Genomic DNA, 18677 nt, shown 5'->3' on the forward strand with positions numbered 1-18677 from the left:
TTTCCGTGGTTTCCCATTTTCACACCAGGCAAATGCTGGGGCTGTACCTTAATTAAGGCCACGGCCACTTCCTTCCCACTCCTAGGCCTTTCCTATCCCATCGTCGCCATAAGACCTATTTGTGTCGGTGCGACATAAAGCCCATAGCAAAAATAAAAAATAAAAAAAATACTGTATTTACGCGAATAATCCCCGCCACCGAATAAACCCTGCACCCTAAGTTAGGAAGGCTCATTTTGAAAAAATTAAATGCCAACATTGACGCAAATAAAACCCACACCCTATGTTCCTCGAATTTTTTAAAACACTATGCAGGGATTATTCGCGAAAATACGGTATATTTAGGGACATGTTTTGTCTCTGTTTGAGACTTCATCAGCCATAAAATCACATGGTAGATTTCAAAACTCATTGTTCAGAAATTGAAAAAAAAATAAAAAAAATGGAAGAACCCAATGCCTTTTTAAGGACAATTTGAGAAACGCAAAATATATAAATATACATATATATACATTATTTACACAAATTGACCCCGCTTCTTGCAAAAACCTAATTTGAAAAATGACATGCCTGCCATAATGTCTCATATGGAATACGATGTCCATTGTTGCTCTCCGTATTTGAAATGGATGTTCCTTTATGAACTGTTGAGAAAACAATGGAGAACAAATACACATATGTAATGAGGTAGTTTAACACTTCTTGCAAACAATCTTTCTGCAATGTTAAATATGAACGACCTTACTTGAAAATGTTGCAAGCATTGTTGGAATCTGGTAGTTTCAGTGTGTTGACTGGGGAGATCGAAATTCTTGCGTCGGAAATAGGATTGGTACTAAATCCACATCAGAACATTTAAAAACTTTAACTTGTAAGGAATTTTCTTTCAATATGAGCTATTCTGGTAGAAGATATCTGAAGTCTTGTGAGATCGCCTGTCGTATGGCAAAGACCAGCGCTACATGACCACTATATTCATGGCTTAAATCTTAAGAATATTCCCTTTTTAAAAAGAAAAGGTCTGGAAAGAAAGATATATAAAAATTAATGGGTTTAAAACCTTCGGATATCTAAGAAAAGAGATTCCACAACAAATGTATGACATAAAAGCTTACCATAAATGAAACTCCCTATAGCTGGTTTACAACTGAGCCTCGCTCTGACTTGCTTCTCGCCACACTACTGTGCGTCTTATGGTTATGATTTCTTTCGCCCAGTGGAACTTGGCTAGTGGTGGTGGTGGTGGGGGGGAAACAGTGCTATTAGTGGGGGAAGGGGAATAACTCGGCCTATAGTAGGAGTGGGAGGGCAGAAATTTTGAATTAGAGGAGGCGACTTCAAATTATTGATTTTTCGTGATGATAGAAGTGATGGTATCTGTTCATATAATGGATTTTTGTTCCCTTGTACATCATTTAAATTTTTGTTTGCCTTAATACTCTAGTCCTAACCTATATAAATATTTTCATAATTGCTCATCATGTTCCCTTTGCTCACTTTTTTAAAATGGTCAAGTCTTTATTTATGTCAGTATATTGGTGACCAGTATGGGCCTCCATGGCTCAGACAGCAGCGTGTCGGCCTCTCACCGCTGGATACCGTGGTTTAAATCCCGGTCACTCCATGTGAGATTTGTGCTGGACAAAGTGGAGGCGGGACAGGTTTTTCTCCGGGTACTCCGGTTTTCCCTGTCATCTGTCATTCCAGCAACACTCTCCACTATCATTTCATATCATCTATCAGTCATTAATAAATCACTCTGGGATACTAATAGCCTACATATGATTCATTCATTGCATCCCTGACCTGGTCAAAGACTGGAAAACAGGTTGTAGGTTTTTAATTAATTGGTGACCAGTATCCCCCATATGGACACTCATTGCAGAATACTTCTTATGTCTGTTAGCACTGATGTGTTTGAGATATCTAGTTTGAAAATTCCCACCTGTTTGTCCCACGTACGGGATGAAGCATTGATCGCACTTAAGTTTATAGATTCCTGAATCTAAGAAATCCTCTTTATTGTAATTAACACTATTATGGTTATAAAATATATGACCATTATTGTTCTTAGTCAAAAATGAGACTTGACAGTCATGTTTCTTAAATAATTTTGTGATTTGAAAAATTCCTGGGTTAGTAAAAGTAAAATTTGCATATTTTGAACTCTTGGGATTCTCTTTGTTCTTTCTTTTTTTTTTTTTTTTTGCTAGTTGCTTTACGTCGCACCGACACAGATAGGTCTTATGGTGACAATGGGACAAGGAAGAGCTGGGAGTTTGAAGGAAGCGGCTGTGGCCTTAATTAAGGTACAGCCCCAGCATTTGTCTGGTGTGAAAATGGGAAACCACGGAAAACCATTTTCAGGGCTGTCGACAGTGGGGTTCGAACCTACCATCTCCCGAATACTGGAAACTGGCCAGACTTAAGCGACTGCAGCTATCGAGCTTGGTGTTCTTTCTTTCTACTTTACTTATAATTTTATTGATGGTATTAACACTGAACCCATTCATAATAGCTATCTTCTGTATGTATCAAAATTCTATTTCTCTTGAAGGCTCGATAAAACATACTGAAATAGGCAGCCCTCTTATGACTCCCAGGATGTAAAGAATCATTTTTAATGGTTACTTGAGTAACCAAATCCTTTCTGTATACTTTATAAGAGAACTTGCCAGGTTCACTCTTAACGGTTACATCCCAGAAATTCAAAGCATTGTCCTTCTTGTTTTCAAATGTGGATTTTATTCTTTCATCTAATGAATTTAAAAACTGTAAGATATTGTTACTATTGTTATAACACTTATCTATTATTACAAAGGCATCGTCCACGAATCATCTTCAAAAATCCAAGCCTGGAATCTTCTTCTTCATCCATTCCCTTTTCCACATTCTTTCTGGGTAGGGTAGTGTACCAAAGCCCTCCACCTTACTCGATCTTTCCACCATTCCTCTTCTAGTACTTTATTGCTATCGACTCCTCTATTTGCAATACTCCACAAGCTCCTCCATCTCATTCTAGGACATCCCCTTTTTTGTATCCATGAATGTTCTCTTTGGTATTCTCTCTCCTGCCATTCTCTTCATGTGTCCAAACCATTTTAGCTTTACTATATCAATCTCTTCTTGAAGTTTACAAACTCCCATGCTTCTCCTTAATTCCTCATTTTGTATTCTATATCGTCTTGTCTTTCCCTGTATGCTCCTCAAGAACCTCGTTTCAGCTGCTTGTATCGTACTTTGGTTCCGCTTAGTTAATGTTCAGACTGCTGAAGCATAGGTCAGTATAGGTTTATAACAGGATGAGTATAAAACATTCTTGCACTTCATTGGCATCTTTAGCTGCCTCTGTGGATCAGCGGTAGAGTGTCGGCCTCCGGATCCCAAGATAGCGGGTTCAAACCCGGCAGAGGTAGTCGGATTTTTGAAGGGCGGAAAAAAGTCCATTCGACACTCCATGTCGTACGATGTCGGCATGTAAAAGATCTCTGGTGACACATTTGGTGTTTCTTCTTCTTCTTCTTTTATGACCACATAGGATCACTTTAGTCAGTCCGTCGTTCAGGTCTCTTTGAAGGGATTGTTCGGGCTTTGCGGTCCTCCCAGTACTTCTTCAGACGCTCCGATCTTCGTGCCCTTTCCTCAGTTGAAAATGTGCGTGTTGTTGGTTTGTTTTGTGTAAGGGTAAAGCGGAGGTTTGTATTCTTGAGTTTTGTATTCAATTTTATCTTATTTTTGGTGTCTTCTGTTGTAAGGCCTATTTCCTTCAGATCCTCTCTTACTTCTCTGATCCATTTACATCCTGTTGTGGTATTTTTTGAGACGAGATTGTGTTGTACTAGTTGTTTCAGAAGTCTCGAGTCCTGCATCCTCATGATATGTCCAAAGAATCCCAGTCTCCTCTTACGCATAGTATCTGTAATGGGTTCTAGCTCTTTGTACACGACTTTGTTAGGTATTAACCGCCACTGTCCATCTTTCTGATATTTTTTGTTGATACAGGTTCTTCCAATCCTCCTTTCAATTTTCTGAAGTCTGTCAGTCTTTGATTGTTTATTCAGGTAAAAGAGTGTTTCTGCTGCATATGTAGCTTCCGGTTTTATAACTGTGTTGTAGTGTTTTATTTTTGTATTTATTGATAGACATTTCTTTTTGTAGATATCCCATGTTAATTTTTGTGCTTTAGCTAATCTATTTGTTCTTACTTGGATTGAGATTTTTTCATTTAAGTTATGTGTTATTACTTCTCCAAGATATTTAAACTGAGTTACTATTTTGATTTTATTACCATTTATGGTGACTTCTTTTAGCTGTGTTGGTTTTTGGGGCATAATTTCTGTTTTTTCAAATGATATTTTGAGGCCAATTTTATTTGCAATGTTTTGAAGTTCTGGTGTTTTGTGTTTACCCAACAAAATTCATTAAATCTCAGCCATAGACGCCCAAGAGAGTTTTGGTTTACTCGGTCTGCCATCTAGTGGGGGCCTAGAGTAAAACGGAACGTCGAAATTGACAAGCAGACAGCCAGATGGTGTCAAATTGAAATGTATGCACACGGTAGCTGAGGCCATACGATTATATATATATATAAATTGGCATCTTTGATCCATACAATGTCTTTCACACACTAGTAGAAACTTGCAGACTGCTGTATTCTTAAATCAATTTCTCCATCCACATTCCATCTTGTGATATCACGCTGCCCAAATATTTAAAATTTGTCACTACTTCAAGAGGTTCATTTCCTATTTTGATCACTTCCCTGGATTTTCTGTTACCTCTTGTCATGATCAAAGTCTTACTTTTTGCAGTACTAAACTTCATTCCAAAATTTCTTATCTCCTCATTTCATAAATCAACTTGCGTCTGTACTTCCTCTTCATTATCTCCCCAAACTACAATGTCATCAGCAAAGAGCATAGACTTTATTTGCTCGTCCATTGCCTTCTCCTTGATATTATGTAGAATTCTATCCATGATGATAATGAGGATAAGGGAGACAATACACTTCCTTGTCTTAAGCCTGTCTCCACTCTGAACCATTCAGTTTGACCCACTTTGGTTCTAACACAGCTTTCGCAATTCTGATATAATGCTATTACCAACTGCAATGTTTCATTCCCAATTTGTGCCTCTGTCAATATTTTCCATACCAAATTCCTTGGGACACTATGATATGCCTTTTCGATATCTAGAAACGTTACTACCATGTCCTTTCCATATTCCCAATACCTTTCCATCATATGACGCAATGTAAATATTGGGTCAAATATGGACCTGCCTCTTCTGAATTCATATTGGTGTTCTGTCAAATTTCCCTCTACTCTGTCTCTTAATCGTCTATCCAAGATTCTTTCAAGGATCTTAGCTGTGTGAGGTATCAGTGTCACTCCTCTGTAATTTTCACATTGCTTCCTTCTCCTTTCTTGAAAATTGGTATAATGACCCCTTTCGTCTTTTCTCTCAATATCACTCTGAAGAGTCTATACAACCACTGTAGACCAACTACTCCTGCTGCTATTATCATTTCTATGGTGACCTTGACAATTCCAGCTGCCTTGCCTCGTTTCATTCTTTTAGTGGCCCACTCAATCTCTGCCATGGACACCTCGTTTTCCTTATCTTCCATCTGCACTAAATCTGGTTCTTCGATTTCTCCATGTACCAAGGTATTTTGCACGTTATAAAGCTGTTCAAAGTATTTTCCCCACCTCTGCAATATATCCTGCTTCCGTGTCATCACTTCCTCCTATTCATTTTTAATGAAGTTAGCACCTTCACCTGGGTTTTTCTTCTTTTTAACCCATTGGAATAAGATCTTTTTGTTTCCAGTTGTATCTTCTTGCAGAGATTCAGTGAATTTTTGTCAGCATTTCTTTTTCTCTTCTTGAACCACCTTGGAGGACTCCTCCTTGCAGTGCCTGTATTCTGCTTTGCATTCTGTTGTTCTGTTTCTCAGACATCTTTTCCAGGCTTGTTTCTTCCTTTTAACTATATCTTTTACCCTGTCATTCCACCAGGGCGTTTCTTGATCTTTCTTCCTTCCTGATACTCTTCCACAGGTCTTTTCTGCAGACTCGACCATGACTGTTTTAAAGTATGCCCATTCTTTTTCGACCCTTCTGATGTCTTTCTTAAGTATACTTGTTTTAATGTGTGTCTGTAACTCTTCATTTATTTCCTTCTCCTGTAATTTCCACACCCTTATCTTTCTCTGCCTAATCTCAGTCACCTTTTGTATCTTTCCCATCTTTAACTTAGCTATCACAACTCTATGATCTCCTTTGAAAGATTCACTTGGGAGGGCTGTTACGTCTACCAACATTTTCCTGTTACTTTTCTCGACCAAAATGTAATCTATCAGAGTTTTGATTTTGTTATCCCAACTATATCTTGTTGTTATCTTCTGACTGTTTTTCTTTCAAAACCATGTGTTACCAATGATCAGCTCATTTCTTCTACAAAAGTCTACCAAAATATCTCCACCCTTGTTTCTCTTCCCATATCCAAATGGACCTATAATCTCTTCATCTCCTTTTCTTTCCTGACCTACTTGGGCATATGTCTCCTATGATCACAACCTGTTTGTCCTGTATATGGTCTTCCAGATATTCAAGATATTCCTCTAGATCCGTATCTTTATTTCCTGTTTGTGGAGCATACCCCTGAATTATATCAGTAACACCAAGTTCAAGTCTCAATCTGACCTTAATCAACCTGTCATTTATGTTTTCCACCAATTCTAGGTATTCCTTTAGGTCTTTTCTAATTATGAGACCTACACCATTTTTGGCTTCTCTTCCTCCACTACAGTATAAGATGTATCCTTTCTTTAGTTTCCTCTCACCTTTTGCTTTCTATTTGGTCTCACCGATTCCCAGCAATGCTATATCTTTGTCAACCATAAAATCTACAATTTCTTCCACTTTCCCTGTTGGTGTCACTACACTGATGTCACTATCTTGATGTATTTGTTTGCTGGTCGCCCATTTCTCACATTTCTCCCAGCATCACAAGAATTGCACGCAGCTTGTGGGGAACGCCCTAGCATTTTCCGAGGCTTCAGTACACTTGTCATCATATAGGCTCTTATTACGATGGATTCGCCACTCCCAAAGCCATTTTAGAGCTACTGCCAGCCGAAACTTGTAGGCTGCTCCTAACATGGAAAATAGACGCCTTTTGTAGCCACTCCTCTGGAGTACAGATGCTACAGCTGATATGGGGTTTCAGTGGCATTTCCTCCACTGAGGGCCCATTTCCCTTCTATAAGGACTCCTCCGCCCTTAGCCGTTGCTCCTTATAGTGGGTCAGGCTATTTACCGCCGCCCAACACTGGAATATGTCTTATTATTTTGCGGTGTTCTGGATTGTCTAAATAAATACGAAGTGTGTTCAAAAAAAGACCGAACTGTGGCTAGAAAAACTTTATTATGTAGCTTACATCATTTCACAGACTGTCCCCTTCAAAATAGTCCCCTGCACTATCAACAGCGTGTTGCCAACGTTTCTTCCACTTTTGGAATGCTTCCTGGAATGCACTTTCTTTGATGGCACGAAGTTGCCTCGTCGCATTCTCCTTGATCTCTTCAATGTCTTGGAAACGATGTCCTTTCAAGGTGGTTTTCAATTTGGGGAATAAGAAAAAGTCTGCTGGAGCCAAGTCGGGAGAATAGGGCGGATGGTGCACATGGTGCAACATCCAGGATTTGTTTTCCCACAGTTCAGGCCTCTTCCTGCGCACAGCATCTCTCAAATGCGTTAAAACATTCTGGTACAGTTCTTTGTTCACTGTCTGGCCTCGGGGTACAAACACTTGATGGACAATGCCTTTCCAATCAAAAAACACAATCAGCATCACCTTGATGTTTGAACGACTCATTCGTGCTTTTTTTGGTCGAGGAGAACCTTTCCCCACCCACTGTGATGACTGCCTTTTGGTTTCGACATCGTAACCGTACACCCACGTCTCATCTCCAGTGTTTCCACAAACACGCGTTGTTCCTCAAGCTGTTTCATTATAGAATTCGACGAACATGTGACACACGCAATCACTTCAGAGGCTCTAACTCAACTGATAATGCAGGCAATGGAATGCGGAAAGCAGCGGTATGTTGTCAGAAGTTGCCGCTAGGCGCCGCCACAGTCACAACTCGCTCAATGTTGCGGTTTGCGCGCAATTTACAAAGTTCGGTCTTTTTTTGAACACACCTCGTATTGGCTAAATATACACGAGGCAGGAGCTCCCATTGGTAATCCCTGTTGACTATAAATAGTGTTGTTGTTGTTGCTCCCCCTTCCGCAACTAGCCCTGCTCCGCTGGGCGAAAGAATACACAACTATAACACGCGCAGTAGCGTGGTGCGAAGCAAGTCAGAGCGAGGCTCAGTTGTAAACCAGCTATAGGGAGTTTCATTTATGTTAAGCTTTTATGTCATACATTTGTGACGGAATCTCTTTTCTTAGATATTCGAAAGTTTTAAACCCATTAATTTTTATATCTCTTTCTTTCCAGACCTTTTCTTTTTTAAAAGGGAATATTCTTAAGATTTACGCCATGAATATAGTGGTCATGCATCGCTGGTCTTTGCCATACGACAGGCGATCTCAAAAGGCTTCAGATTTCTTCTACCAGAATAGCTCAATTTGAAAGAAAATTCCTTACAAGTTAAAGTTTTTAAATATTCTGATGTGGATTTAGTACCAATCCTTTTCCGAGGCCAGAATTTCGATCTCCCCAGTCAACATACTGAAACTACCAGATTCCAACAATGCTTGCAACATTTTCAAGTAAGGTAGATCATATTTAACATTACAGAAAGATTTGTCTGTCTATATTGGTCCCTCAATCCTGAGGATCGTGATCTCTGAAGATATTTCTTTGTACCCGTTTCCATCCTCCATGGTCTTCTGCTATACGGGTAGATTGTATGAACGATGTCTTTGTTGCGTGTTTTATGCCATCTGTCCAGCGTATAGGTGCTCGCCCACGCTCCCTCTTTCCAGGCACGTTTCCCAAGATTATGTGCTTTAAGAAGTGTATATTTGTTCTCCAATGTTTTCTCAACAGTTCATAAAGGAACTTGCATTTTAAATACGGACAGCAACAATGGACATTGTAGGCCTATTCCATACGAGACGTTATGGCAGGCATGTCATATTTCAAGTTATATTTAATTTTAAACATTGAAGACAACACAAGTTTTGCAAGAAGTGAGGTCAATTTGTGTAAATAATGTAGAAGGCTAGACCAAATGACTGTGACTTTAACAACGCCAAAAGTCTCCTTGTTGAGGCCGCCAAAGACGTTGCAGAAATCAAGAGAAGCAAAAAGCATGCCTGGTGGAATGGTACCTGCGAATCAGTCCTCCAAGAAAGACTCAATGCGTGGAAACAGTACTACTCTACGAAATCAGAAAATGATTGGGAAACCTACAAAACCCAATGTGCCCAAGCAGCTAGGGTGTTCAGAACTGAGAAACGTAAATACGAAAAATCTCTAATTGAAAAGATAGAACAGAACTTTAGGAAGAATGAAAGCAGAGAGTACTACAGAGCCTTCAAACGCAAACTCACTGGCTATAAACCACCATCTCTATGCTCTGAGCGAGAGAACGGCACACTGGCGACGTCAAATGAAGAAAATTGCAGCATTCTGGCAGATTACTTCAAGAATTTACTTAATTGCTCTAAACCGCAAAGCGCCATTGAGACCAAGGAACCCTTACTCAGGTACCCAGATTCCAGACCACCCTACAGAGATGAAATAAAGTGCTACATTGCCCGTCTCAAAAATAACAAAGCGCCGGAGGAATACTCAGTAGTAGCAGAACTATGGAAATATGCCCCAGAGGAATCACTTGATATCTTGCAAAAGCAAATAGAAGAAATTTGGAACAAGGAGACCCTACCCGAAGATTGGAAAATAGCTTTGATCCATCCATTACACAAAAAAGGCAGCATGAAGAACATCAACAACTACAGAGGAATATCTTTGCTAGCCGTGACTTACAAAATTCTATCACTTGCCATCCTGGAGCGTTTGGAAGCACAAGTCGAACATGAAATAGGTGAATACCAAGGAGGGTTCAGAAAAGGTCGCTCAACAGCTGAACAGATACAAAATCTCAAAACGATCATCAGATATTGTACACTAAGGTCCAAGCAGTACGTATCCGTCTTTGTGGACTTTAAGAAAGCGTACGACTCCATTGACCGGGAAGTCCTGCTAAACATCTTAAATGAATGTGGAGTTGATTTGAAAATGCTGGCATTAATTAGAGCCACCCTGACCGATACTAAATCCAAGGTGAAGTTCCACGGATGTCTTTAGCATTCCTTTGACATCAAAACAGGAGTCCGACAAGGTGATGGGCTATCCCCGATACTCTTCAACTGTGTTCTTGAAAAGATCATCAGAACCTGGCGGGTGAGATTACAGGAAACCAACTACAGTCCATTGAGAATAGGAACCAAATCCAAGGGGATCACAACAGACTGCTTAGCATTTGCCGATGATATTGCTGTTCTCTCAAACGACATAGAAACCGCTAGAGATCAAGTTGAAATTTTAAAGGAAATTGCCGAACAAACTGGTTTGCAGATATCGTTTGAGAAAACAGAAGTAATGACTAACATCAAAGAGGCTCCACCAAAACTCCATACAAAATACGGGGACGTCACCCGAGTAGACAAATTCAAATACCTGAGTGAGATCATCATGAAAAATGGACTGGACAAAGAAGCACTTCAGGAGCGAGTACGCAAACTGGAAATAGCCTACCAAACATCCCGCACAATCTACAACAAAAAATGTCTTTCCCAAAACACCAAGATTCGTCACTATGAAACAGTTCTGAAGCCAGTAGTTCTATATGCAGCCGAAACCCTGTCTCTAAATGCCAACACAGGATTCCTTGAAGAACTGGAGAAAAGAGAACGCAAAATTGTGAGAGGAATCTTGGGATCAAAGTACAGAAATGGAGTCCATCAAAAGAGATCCAACCAGGAAGTCTACAGCAAAATAGAGAAAATTACCGACACAATCAGAAAAAGACGGGCACGATTTTACGGTCATCTGAAAAGAATGGACGGAAGAAAGTTAACTAAAGAAATCTTTCACTTTTTTGATTCAAACCCCAAAACCACAATTCCCTGGTTTAGAAATACCAAAGAAGACCTGCAAATGCTACATATCTCAGCTGAAGACGCCCTTAACAGAGATCTCTTCCGCAAGAAAATATTGACGAACGGGCTAAACCAAGACGAGCAACCGAAGAGAAGACACGGTGCCCCTTTGGACAGAGGAGCGTAAGCAGGCCCACTCACAAAGAATGAGGGAAATTTGGGCTCTAAAAAAGGCCAAGTTCAGTGTCAAATGCAACAAGACTTAACGTGGTCCTTGATGGCCCCAGCGAATTATATATATATATATATATGGTCTTTATTTATGCTTGGCAAGGACTTTCTTGCTCGACCTTGGCCGCCAGTGACGGTTCCGTTGCCGGCTACCGTGCGTGCGTATGTATGACAGAATACGGTGCTCAAAATCATTATCATGCATTTTATTCACCATGTTTACAGTTTATGCTCAAAATCATTATCGTGCATTTTACTCACCATTTTTACAGTTTATGCTGAAAATGTTCCCCATGTGCTGCCAAACATAATCGGCATCTCCTTAATGAAGTTTCCGGTTACTCTACCAAGTTCTTCAGCACTGATGGATGCGATTGCAGCTCTTATATTGTCTTTAAGTTCATCCAGTGTGTGAGGGTTGTTCCCATAAACTACATTTTTTAACATTCCCCACAAATAAAAATCACGTGCCGTTAAATCTGGGCTGCGAGGCAGACAGGGACTGGTACGTAGATGAAAGAAACAGAGCGAAACAAATAGTTGTTGAATCCAAAAAGAAGTCATGGGAAGATTTTGGTAATAACCTGGAAAGGCTAGGTCAAGCAGCAGGGAAACCTTTCTGGACAGTAATAAAGAATCTTAGGAAGGGAGGGAAAAAGGAAATGAACACTGTTTTGAGTAATTCAGGTGAACTCATAATAGATCCCAGGGAATCACTGGAGAGGTGGAGGGAATATTTTGAACATCTTCTCAATGTAAAAGGAAATCATCATGGTGGTGTTGCAAACAGCCAAGCTCATGAGGAGGAGGAAAATGATGTTGGTGAAATTATGCTTGAGGAAGTGGAAAGGATAGTAAATAAACTCCATTGTCATAAGGCAGCAGGAATAGATGAAATTAGACCTGAAATGGTGAAGTATAGTGGGAAGGCAGGAATGAAATGGCTTCATAGAGTAGTAAAATTAGCGTGGAGTGTTGGTAAGGTACCTTCAGATTGGACAAAAGCAGTAATTGCACCTATCTATAAGCAAGGGAACAGGAAGGATTGAAACAACTATCGAGGTATCTCATTGATTAGTATACCAGGCAAAGTATTCACTGGCATCTTGGAAGGGAGGGTGCGATCAGTCGTTGAGAGGAAGTTGGATGAAAACCAGTGTGGTTTCAGACCACAGATAAGCTGTCAGGATCAGATTTTCAGTATGCGCCAGGTACTTGAAAAATGCTACGAGAGGAATAGGCAGTTGTGTTTATGTTTCGTAGATCTAGAGAAAGCATATGACAGGGTACCGAGGGAAAAGATGTTCGCCATACTGGGGGACTATGGAATTAAAGGTAGACTATTAAAATCAATCAAAGGCATTTATGTTGACAATTGGGCTTCAGTGAGAATTGATGGTAGAATGAGTTCTTGGTTCAGGGTACTTACAGGAGTTAGACAAGGCTGTAATCTTTCACCTTTGCTGTTCGTAGTTTACATGGATGATCTGCTTAAAGGTATAAAATGGCAGGGAGGGATTCAGTTAGGTGGAAATGTAGTAAGCAGTTTGGCCTATGCTGACAACTTGGTCTTAATGGCAGACTGTGCCGAAAGCCTGCAGTCTAATATCTTGGAACTTGAAAATAGGTGCAATGAGTATGGTATGAAAATTAGCCTCTCGAAGACTAAATTGATGTCAGTAGGTAAGAAATTCAACAGAATTGAATGTCAGATTGGTGATACAAAGCTAGAACAGGTCGATAATTTCAAGTATATAGGTTGTGTGTTCTCCCAGGATGGTAATATAGTAAGTGAGATTGAATCAAGGTGTAGTAAAGCTAATGCAGTGAGCTCGCAGTTGCGATCAGCAGTATTCTGTAAGAAGGAAGTCAGCTCCCAAACGAAACTATCTTTACATCGGTCTGTTTTCAGACCAACTTTGCTTTACGGGAACGAAAGCTGGGTGGACTCAGGGTATCTTATTCATAAGTTAGAAGTAACAGACATGGAAGTAGCAAGAATGATTGTTGGTACAAACCGGTGGGAACAATGGCAGGATGGTACTCGGAATGAGGAGATAAAGGCTAATTTAGGAATGAACTCGATGGATGAAGCTGTACGCATAAACCGGCTTCGGTGGTGGGGTCAAGTGAGGCGAATGGAGGAGGATAGGTTACCTAGGAGAATAATGGACTCTGTTATGGAGGGTAAGAGAAGTAGAGGGAGAGCAAGACGATGATGGTTAGATTCGGTTTCTAACAATTTAAAGATAAGAGGTATAGAACTAAATGAGGCCACAACACTAGTTGCAAATCGAGGATTGTGGCGACGTTTAGTAAACTCTCAGAGGCTTGCAGACTGAACGCTGAAGGCATAACAGTCTATAATGATAATGTATGTATGTATGTATGTATGTATGTATGTATGTATGTATGCGAGGGGGCCACAGATTTTTACTTATGATCCTCGTACCAAACACGCTTCAGTAAGGAGATAATGACCTTTATGTCTATTTTAATTGTTTACTGAACCCGTACGTTTGAATCTCTTGGCCAGCTGTTTTATTGTCCCATTGATAGGAATGGGTCTCCCTGGACATTTCGCTCGAAACTTTTGTCTTGTCCTAGCAAACAATTTTCTGCACTTAATGTAAATGCACTATACAATACAACATACAGTATGCAGTAGCTTCATTGAACACCCTATTACCTCGGAGCTCAGCTCTCAGCAATTGCAGGAAGTGTCGGATACCGTGCGCGCCAGCGGCCGGTAGTGACCTGTCATCGGCGGCCAATGTCGAGCGAGAAAGTCCTTGCCAAGCATAAATAAAGACCCTGTATTTATATATTTTGCGTTTCACAAATAGTCCTTAAAAAGGCACTGTGTTCTTCCATTATTTTTTTTTCAATTTCTGAACAATGAGTTTTGTAATCTACAACGTGATTTTATGGCGGATGAAGTCTCAAGTAGAGACGAAACATGTCCCTAAATATATTTAATATGTTAACATAAAGAAATAAATGAAGTGGATTAAAGCCACTATATATATATTTATTAATAATAAAGCCAAGCTTTCAGCCAAATTGCATTGGCCTTCATCAGGCCTTGTGAAGTTTTGCCTCAGACAGTGATAATTTCTTTGCGACAGCCCTCAACGCAGATCAGTGATGACTGATTGTGCAGATCCGTTTGCACGTGCAAAATACTCTTGCCAGGCTAACACTTTGCTATGACTGTGGGGCACAGACTAAAAACCACAGACGTCTTCAGAATCCCAGCAGGTAAAATGAAATATATGCACTGAACCATTGGCTACACAAAATGGGACCATAAAAGAAACATGGATGGGCTGAAAGAGTTAAAAGTCAAGTCAATAACTAACTACGGTACATCTATAATTATTAAGCAAATCGGAAACGCCATATCCAAATGATGGATGCTGGAAGACCACCAAAAGCAAGTTCTTCAGTATTAACCAAGAGGTAAAAATGCATAGAACTTCCAATGAAGCAATGGGGAGGGAATGCAAGAACTTAATGGGTCACTAGGCATAATACATGACAGAATTATGGTGATGAAGTTTACATCTGTGCCACTTTGGTTCTGATTATCTCCCTCACTTACTGATCTTGCATTGACAACAATAATTATCTCTGCAGACCGTTTCATAGTGGTAGGAGGTTGCTGCAGACTAGGACCACCTGAAAATTATCTCAATGACTGTTTTTGCAGTTCAGTATAAACTTCTTCACAACTAGGCTTACCCTATCTGAAATGTTGAACACTGATTGTACAGAGAACCAGAGGATCAACGGGGAAGAGTTTTGAGATCTTGTAGAATGAAGGTATCAGAGAAAGCAAGGAAAGGGTAATGAAGGGCATGATAATGAGACTCCCTAATCATTGAAAATCTATTGTCTGGGATAGAGAGAATAAGAGATGACTCAACGGAAATAGAAATGAAAATAGATGAAACTAGGGAGTCTAGCTGAAGTGGAAGCGCTACCAGACACATCTATGGTCCTGTGGTCGCCAGTCCTCTTTCCTATATTCAGTGCCCTGGAGAGCAAGTATCTCCACTATAAATACTGCAAGATGAGCACCAATTAAGTGACCACATTATACTTGGGGTTTCCTAACGTCCAGTAATCTTACTTCAGGGTTGTTAATCCCCCCCCCCCCCCCTTCAGTTACAATACCTCTATCAACATAACCAAAACGGCATTTTAATATTTCCTAGTTGATTTAAATTATGAATGTACTTAATAACCAATACTTACTTCATTATATGGATTTTTAATACTCTTCAATATTACCAAATGGAGATTCGTTGCGTCGTTTAAAGGCGCACATGGGAAATGTTTACACACCATCAAAGACTATGTGTACATGTGACGACACCATGTTATGTTAGCCGGTCCAAACTAGCACTCGCAAGCACTGGTCAATATCGACTAATTTCGACTTTTGCAAGTTGCGGCACTCGATTGTGTTTCTAGCTCTACAGTAAAAAACTAAAAATGGTCTGATGATTACTTCTGCCCTTGTCCTCTTGCACTCTCCGCCAGGAATAACTTCTCTTCAGTCGGGATCTTTGATCTGGTATCAATGAATAATCGTTGAACCAAGAACGCCTACAATATCTGTCTTTGTTGAACACTATTACCTATCGTAGTAGAAACGATTGTGCAGTACCCTCACGAAAACAATCGAATACAATCCAATACAATCGATTATGGTAAATAAACAAACACCATATGAGAGACATGGACAGGGTCATCGGAGGTGATTATCATATTTATAGTCGTTTGTTTGTGGTTCGTCAGTGATGATAAGCAAGTAAAGATGTACGATCGTGTGGAATGAAAATATTTATGGTATAATTGTAATCAGTTTTCCATGACAACATTGAGAACTTGAGTACCTATGCATAGCAATATAATACGGCAAACGAAACGGAATGAAAGAAGTAGCCAAGAATGATTGTAAAATTCAATACTTGATTAGTGTATTGCGTTATACGTCCACTATTTTATTTCCAAAGTATCCACATGTAGTTTTTCCACTTTTCTCTTGGTTATATATTGCTCATCGCAATCGGAGGAGGAGGAGCATGAAGTACCTGGCAAGACCCATACCTTCTAAATTAGTTGACATTCTCATAAATAATGATCGCCCTCCAGATTTTAACGGAGACGCCGATTCTTGTGTTTTGGTTGCTCCCGGTGTTCTTCAATCTCTTTGCTTGAAAGAGGGGAATTGGGTGAAAATGATAGTTGATGATGGAGAGATATCGCTTGACCTAACGAGTGAGAAATTAAGTACTGGTAACAAAGATACGTTTTCGAAGAAGGATTCTTGTTTTGTCCAGGCTTTCAGTATTTCAGATATGGATGAATCAACAGTGGTCATCAGTGATAATCTCTGCCATAATTTGAAAGAGGCTCAGCTGTTTCATCATAATAATGACAGTTATGTTGTTTTTCAGAAAATAAACAAAAAAAGTAGCATTGATTGCGTTAAGTTGGGTGAAGATATATTTCCAAATATTGCTACTAAAGCTAGCATTGGACTAATACAAACACCCTTGGAAGTAGAGAACAAAGTATTAGATAGTGCCCTAAAATCATTCTTCAGTACTCCTCGTTATTTATGCAAAGGTGATATATTTTCAATTGACTTGAAAGAATATTACCCTGCTGTGTACCATTCTCCTGGTTGTCAAAATATTGATGTACTGTATTTTACTGTACTGGAAATTGATGGTCCTAAAAGCAGTGAGAAACATTGTTCTAGTCTTCACTATGGGTATTGCATAAAGTTTGGTACAACAACATTGACTCAAGGTAGAAATCAGCAAAGTTATTTACCAAAGAAGTTATTTCATGTAATTCATAACTGTGGATTTCTCGGAGCCAGAAACTATGAATTGTCACTCGTCAGTATGTGTCCTTCAGGATTAGAAAAATATTATGGTGAATTTTTAACCTCAATACAACCATTTCTGTTGAAAAATAATAGTATAAAACTAAAACCTATGTTCATATTACTTGGACCGCGAGGTGTAGGAAAGAGAGAGTTAGTCTCGTGTACTAGTGCTGCTTTAGGTCTTCATGTGTGGAACATGGACTGTCTGGAACTGCAGGGGAACACTCCAGGATACACTGAAGGAAAACTAAAATATATATTTACTAAAGTTTTTCAGTTTGGACCTTGCATTCTTCTCCTGAGAAATATTGAGGTTAGTTGGCTTTGGTTTAAAATGTACCGTATATAATATTGTAATTCGAACCTCAGTGTTGGCAGCCCATTTTCATACCAGACAAATTCTCTGGTTGTACCTATTTAAAACCCCACTCACTTTCTTTCTAGTCCTAGACCTGTCCTATCCCATTGTTGCCATAAGACAAACCTGGGTTGGTGTGAAGCAAAAACCAATAGGAAGAAGAAATTATATTATTATTATTGTAATAATTGTCTGGCTCTATGGCTAAATGGTTAGACCCAAGGGGCCTTGGGTTCGATTCTCGACCTTATCAGGGATTTTAGCCTAACTTTCATTAGTTCATCTCTTTACCCTCTATTAATGCTTTACTTCTCGCAGCCCAGCGCTCGCTACATTTAGCCGCGCGCGGAGCGACTCTCGTTTGTTTGTCGTTTCTTTACACAACCACAAAACTGGTGGTTCTGTTCACGTTGACCAATAAGAATGCGAGTAGCTACTTTAGACATGGCCGATAGCGGGTGCTGCTCTTCATTAGGTTATAAAAGTAAATATACTTCTTGGGGCGGGATGGTGGGTTTACAGACACCGCAATGAACACATCGCTCCTCTAAAAGGAATTACAAGTAAGATTTGCATTATTTTAACTCCCTTATAATGTTATAAACGCTGGGCTGCGAGAAGTAAAGCTTTACCCCGTGGTTTCCCATTTTCACTTACTTACTTAGCCTGGTCCTCTTGTACCATGAGGTGTCGAGGATACGAGAGATCTCCATCTACTCCTATCTCCGGTAATGGCAACGGCCTCTCGTAGAGAGAGTCCCCTCTCCTTCAGTGCTTCTCTAATCCCATCCTCCTATGTCTTCCGTGGTCTTCCTTGAGCCTTCCTTCCTTCCACTCTCACCTCCCTCTTTAACCTCGGCAAGCGGTCTGTCGACATTCGGTGAACGTGGCCAAACCATCTCATTTGATATTCTTGGGTGGTTTTCTCTAGTGGCTTCATATTCAATACTTTTTGGATGGCTGTATTCCGGATCCTGTCCCTCCTGGTTTTGTCCTCTACTTTCTGGAGTATCTCATCTCTGCCGTCTGGATTCTGCTCTTGGTTCTTTCTGT

General features: G+C 39.9%; 2 protein-coding genes across 5 annotated transcripts in view; one reads left to right on the forward strand and one right to left on the reverse strand.

The window, feature by feature from the left end:
* The window catches only part of Xpd (general transcription and DNA repair factor IIH helicase subunit Xpd), a 152060-nt gene extending 136314 nt beyond the window's left edge, over window positions 1-15746 (reverse strand). The window contains exon 1 of the mRNA XM_067151069.2: window positions 15619-15746. Coding sequence (XP_067007170.2) covers window positions 15619-15623 — 5 coding nt within the window. The 5' untranslated portion in view covers window positions 15624-15746. The remainder of the gene's footprint in view (window positions 1-15618) is intronic.
* A 333-nt stretch (window positions 15747-16079) lies between these two features.
* The window catches only part of Pex6 (peroxin 6), a 47143-nt gene continuing 44545 nt past the window's right edge, over window positions 16080-18677 (forward strand). Inside the window, exon 1 of one of the 4 annotated variants that reach the window (XM_068228477.1) lies at window positions 16080-16123. Coding sequence is in view for 2 of the 4 variants with exons in the window: in XM_067150635.2 (XP_067006736.2) it covers window positions 16299-17579 (1281 nt within the window). In the remaining 2 variants the exon portion in view is untranslated. Of the gene's footprint in view, window positions 17580-18677 lie in introns of all 4 variants that reach the window. The other 3 variants (XM_067150638.2, XM_067150635.2, XM_067150636.2) reach the window with 3 other exon arrangements.

The sequence above is a fragment of the Anabrus simplex genome, chromosome 7 (genome assembly GCF_040414725.1).
Source record: "Anabrus simplex isolate iqAnaSimp1 chromosome 7, ASM4041472v1, whole genome shotgun sequence".
Lineage (NCBI taxonomy): Eukaryota > Metazoa > Arthropoda > Insecta > Orthoptera > Tettigoniidae > Anabrus > Anabrus simplex.